This window comes from Triticum dicoccoides, chromosome 1B (assembly GCF_002162155.2).
Source record: "Triticum dicoccoides isolate Atlit2015 ecotype Zavitan chromosome 1B, WEW_v2.0, whole genome shotgun sequence".
Classification (NCBI taxonomy): Eukaryota; Viridiplantae; Streptophyta; class Magnoliopsida; order Poales; family Poaceae; genus Triticum; species Triticum dicoccoides.
The window spans coordinates 47585287-47590395 of record NC_041381.1 but is presented as its reverse complement, the minus strand read 5'-3'; the positions used below and the strand labels follow the sequence as shown (position 1 = coordinate 47590395).

The following is a 5109-nucleotide window of genomic DNA, read 5'->3' as shown; positions in this document are numbered from 1 at the left end:
CTTCAGTGAGAGGTCACGTCCGCTCCGGGCCGGCATGAATGCGACGCTAGCGCTCAACTTCCCGGAGATTGAGACCCAGGCAGATGCGGTGTTTCGTTCCGGAGAATTTCCGAACGGAGGACCATTCACGTTGCTCCCGGTGAGCATCCGGATCTCCAAGCTGAGTGCGAGTTCTACTGGAAGCGCGAGGCTAAGTAGAAGAAGAAGGGGGTGAAGGAGGACGAGCCCGGGCCCTCGATGGTGATCCCCATCAAGTCGGACTCATCGGACTGGGGTGACTCGGAGGAGAAGGTGTGACGACCCCAGCGAGGATGAGTTCTGGGAGCGGTTCGAGAACTCCGATGAGGAGTAGTTTCATCTTCGATGTAGTTCAAGTAGTTTTTTTTTTACAATTATCTCCCCCTTTATTCATTCATAAGGATCATAATATCGCTTACAATAAGAGGAATAAGCACATCCAGGGCGGTGTACATCCAGATATTTGGAGGAGAAAATCTAGCTATCCTAGCCAATTCTTGAGCTACATGATTTCTTTCTCTATTACAATGATGATAGATGACATGAGTAAAGTCAAGCTACCTAAAATAACAGTCATCAAAGATACCAAATGCTACCGAGGAAGGGTAAAGAACGATTAGGGCAGCAACAACCTCCACACTACTAGAGTTGACCTGAATCTTACTACATCCAACTATACATGTCAGGTTCATTCCAAACCTCACTGCAATTGCCTGTGTCGTGAATGAGTCAAAGCAAAGATCAGTCTTTTCATTTGCAGCTACAATGAACTTTCCATGATGGTCTCGGATGACTGCTCCAACCGGCCACAGGAGCGTGTCCACATCGAAACCCACACCAACATTTGCCTTGGCCTTAGGACTGTATAAGATAATATAGTTAGCTGCTAAACATCTCACTGCCATATTAATTTGAGCATCGTCTTGTATTTTTTTTCTCCATGTGTCAACTTACGACACTCATACCATAAGTACCCGGCTGCCATCGCCACTGTTTTTTTCAACTTTGGTAGCCCAAGCACTTGGACATCTTGCTCTGTAAGGCACAACATATACTCCAAAATCACTTCACCTGCCCTGCCGACCGCCTTGCATTCAAACAAATAGGTGTCTTATGGTATTGTATCCAGGACCGCCTTGCATTCAAACAATAGGTGTCCTATGGTATGGTATACGAGCAGGGCAGCTCGGGTTTGTCTTCAAACGCTATGAGGCGTCCTCCAAATGAAGATTTTAATCTTGGCTGTAGTAGCAGTAGTTTGATGGATGTAATAGTTTGAACTATGTTTAATTTAGGTTTTAATTATAACTATGTTTAATTACCTTTTAGTTAGAACTATATTTAATTATGCTTGAATGATGTGTAGTTGAACTTGCTATGTTTGAATTATGTTTGAAATGATGTAGTAGTTGAACTAGTTTTACATCTTCAAATACATCATCTGTTTGAGTAAGACTTTCATATCACCAAATATACATCTGTTGAAGTTAGCTGTTTTTTGGAGACGTAAAAAGCACTTTTTGATTATGTAAACTATACACATCCACTTTCACATCTCCAAATTTGCACCATCTATTGGAGATGCTCTAAGAGGTCTTAAGAGAAATTCAACTGCTACTCATATACAATACCAAGAAAAGCAACAACACTTTTACATGAGTTTCAGGCTTTCAGCCAATGGCGACACTGTCAGAATGTTGGAGCTGAGCTTCCCTTGTAATCCTTTGGAGCAAACAATACCCTCACGAAGAACTGTCCATAGTCCAAGATTGAGTCATCAGGAGAAACAACAGCTCCAACATGTTCATCTTGAAAAGTCCACTGGAACACTGAACCGTTCACTTCTAAAAAAACATGCAGTCCTTCATTTGCTTTCACCGCGACAACATGCTTGAATAGTTTTTCCTCGCCAAATAATTTGTCATCAAACAGCACAACCCCACGAAGAGGATAATCATCATATTCGGTGCTAAAAGCAGTGAACAACACATGGTGAGGATGGCTGACCTTTGCATATACTTGTATTACAGCATCAACACTTTCTGAAAGGACTTTATATTTAAAGTCCAAATTGCAATTATCACCAGAAATCCGTTCATAAAGCATGAGATCAGCTTCAGTCCGGACATCAATCTCAGCATATGCAGAAAGTAGTTGCTTGTCATCTGATTCATCATCCCCTTCTTTCTTTACCCAAAGATCAACTTCTACTAAAGCCTTATCCAACAAATACATTCCTCGACAAGGGCTACAAAGTGGTATGACAAAGGAACCCTAGGATTTAACAGCTTGTTAGAACTAATAAGCGATATCCACTTCCACATACATTAGCATGTATCAACACAACAAACTCAGTAAGATATACTTGCACATGTTCAAATCAACTATTCAGTGATACTCCCATCTTGAGGGTGCTCTTTTTTACATATGTTTACATAATGCAAGACATGCAAGTTAATGCAATTGTGTCCGTTTTATCAATTGCTCAACACTTATGACATATCAGATTAGATTACCACTAGGGACCTCACAATAATTACCCAATGCCCCTCTACTATCCAGCTGATTGGGAGTTATAACCGTCTTAATTGCACATGTGTAATAAAAAATCGACAAAGAAATAGAGTAATTGTCTATATTGAAGTATATTAACAAGATGACCAGTTTTGTATGTTGGTGGTAAAAGTATAATCTTATCCAATTTTGAGAACTGGTCTGATGGCTTGATGTGATCATCTATCTAATGCTTATAACAACATAAAGAGCAGATCTTCTGAACACGGAGAAACAAATTAACCGGACCTCTCACACATCTTTTAATAGATGCGAGTAAGGAAGGAGACAAATAAAAGAACCAAACTGACATAAATATCAGTGTTTTAATATACAGCAGTCAACCATTTCTGAAAGAAAAACAAGCATACTATCTTCAGGAGGAAAGGAAGTCTTAGTTACCTGCTTTTCAATCGTGACAGCGTCATCCCTGGGACGGTTAAAGACGTAGTTCCGTCGTGGGTCCAAGTAATCCCGAATGGCAAATATTCCATACACACTAATGGGATACGAGGGTTCAAAGCTTGATAGACGCATGGAGAATAATTGTAGCATATAACTTGGTGTGCGCTTTCCAAGAGTTGATGGGGCTGCAATTATTTAGTGAGAACAAAAGCAAGTTATTATCTTAGTGAAAACAAAAGCAAGTTGGTAACAAAATACATAGATATCTTTCCTACTTATATACGTTGGAGTTGTGCACTAGCCACATGTGGGACTAGCAACGTTCCAAGAGACATAAATAAACAAATGTAACTTTTACTAGGTGTGACACCTATCTCAAATAAACAAATACACTGCTACCCTAGTTTGAGAATAATACTCTTGTAAAAACAAAAATTATAAATGCAACTATGCCTCCAATTCAAAATAATGGTCTTGATTTTAGTTTCTCTGCCCAACCAATTCTTCGGTTCTATGTCATAGCAGAAGAGGGCAAACAAATTAGGCGAGAGATGTTGTCCTCCTACCTAATCTACGATCTTGTGCATTCAACTTACTAACGCCCATTATCCTATGTTCCAAATTCAAAATGTATCTGACTATAAATCTTGCAAAGGACCTACTACGGTCGCTCGAGACTCTTTAGCGACTGCAACATGATTTTTTATTATATTCACTCTTTTTAATTGTGAACCATGCAACAGCCGCAAAACACCAGTAATTCCTCATTTTTTATGGTTTCGTAGCAACGCACAAGCATTGTGCTAGTCAGTATATCACAACGGCAGATGAATTAATTACTAGGAATGAACGAATGGCAAACAGCACTTACTGGTAGAGTTGTCATGGGTCCTGTAGATACGATGGTGGCAGTTGAGCCCAAGGACGCAGGCACCTGTTGCGTAAGGGAACACTCTCATGGGAGAGACGGGGCAAGGAGCATCATCATCATCATAATCATAATCATCATCATAAACTCCCAGAGCCATAATCTCCCTGCACAGCTTCGAGTGTTCATTAAGCTGTTGGGAGTACCTATGTACCCATTTGTCATCTATGTCATCTGCTTGGCTCTTGGGGTAGAGCTTTCCTGAAGAATTGATGTAGAAGAGCTCAGCAGATGAATATATATTTTTGTTTCATCTGTTGAGAGAATCAGCAGCTACCTGGACAGTTTGTCTCGGCTAGTATCACTTGGCAATTGCCGCCGTCTTCATAATCGCTGCTCTCCTGTGTGCTACCATCGTCTTCTTCCCCTCCTACAGAATCAATCAACCAATGTAAATCAAGGATCTATGGATAGTAAACACATCTGTAGGGAGAATTGGCTATCTTGCTCATCGTCGTCGTTAGTGCCCTCCTCCCGTGCGCTCCAGGTGCTCCAGGCGTCATCGCTGTCCTCGTCCCGCGGGAACATGAGGTCCAAGGCACGCCTGGCGACTTCACATGGATCTGAATCTGCTGCTCAGTGACCATAGATAAATAAGTATTTGATCAACGAATAATTGAGTTGGCGGAAACAATATCAGTAAGAGGAATTCCAGTGAGGCATGAACATAGGAAGAGTGGAGATGCACGATATACGCACCGGTGCTCATGCGCGCCGGCTGGTCATGGAGCTCGGCAACCTCCACCCCGTTCCGCCGGTCGCCTGGGTCTTCCGGGTAATCCCAGTCGGCGCAGGTGTCGGGGTGGTGGGCGCCGTGATACGAAAGGTTACTCGATCCAAGGAAGACCTGCTCCTCCGTCGACGCCATCAACACGGCGGCGGGTTCCTTGGCGACGGCGCGGCGGCGACGGCGGCGGCGAGTTGGGTCGGGACAGGTTAGGGATTTCTGCTCGCGGTCGCGGGTGTGGGGAATTGGGACGTTTTTTTTCTTTTCTTTCGATGTACATGGAAGATTTTTGAGACAAACGTAGCTGCCTGGATAGGGCCCAAGGCCCGGCCCGGTTGCGTGTGCTTCGTGTCTACTCCCATTTTTTGCTTTTCGGAGAGAAAGTCTCAACTATTTCGAGATTTCGAGAAAAGTTCTGATCCTCAGAATCGCGGATTCAAAAAATGCCCACCGAATTCAAAAACAGTTCTTGAATTCG

General features: G+C 42.7%; 1 protein-coding gene across 2 annotated transcripts; it reads right to left on the bottom strand.

The window, feature by feature from the left end:
* Positions 1-1462: 1462 nt before the first annotated feature.
* LOC119318104 lies at positions 1463-4863 on the bottom strand. 2 transcript variants are annotated; one of them, XM_037592626.1, is made up of 5 exons: positions 4604-4863; positions 4182-4476; positions 3848-4105; positions 2974-3161; positions 1463-2292 (listed from the first exon to the last, which is right to left on the bottom strand). In XM_037592626.1, the coding sequence occupies exons 3-5, from the start codon at positions 4002-4004 to the stop codon at positions 1708-1710; spliced, it is 930 nt and encodes a 309-aa protein (XP_037448523.1). In that variant the 5' UTR covers positions 4005-4105; positions 4182-4476; positions 4604-4863; the 3' UTR covers positions 1463-1707. The 2 variants fall into 2 exon arrangements, with proteins under 2 accessions (XP_037448523.1, XP_037448529.1); XM_037592632.1 differs by having other exon boundaries at positions 4182-4473.
* Positions 4864-5109: the final 246 nt, after the last annotated feature.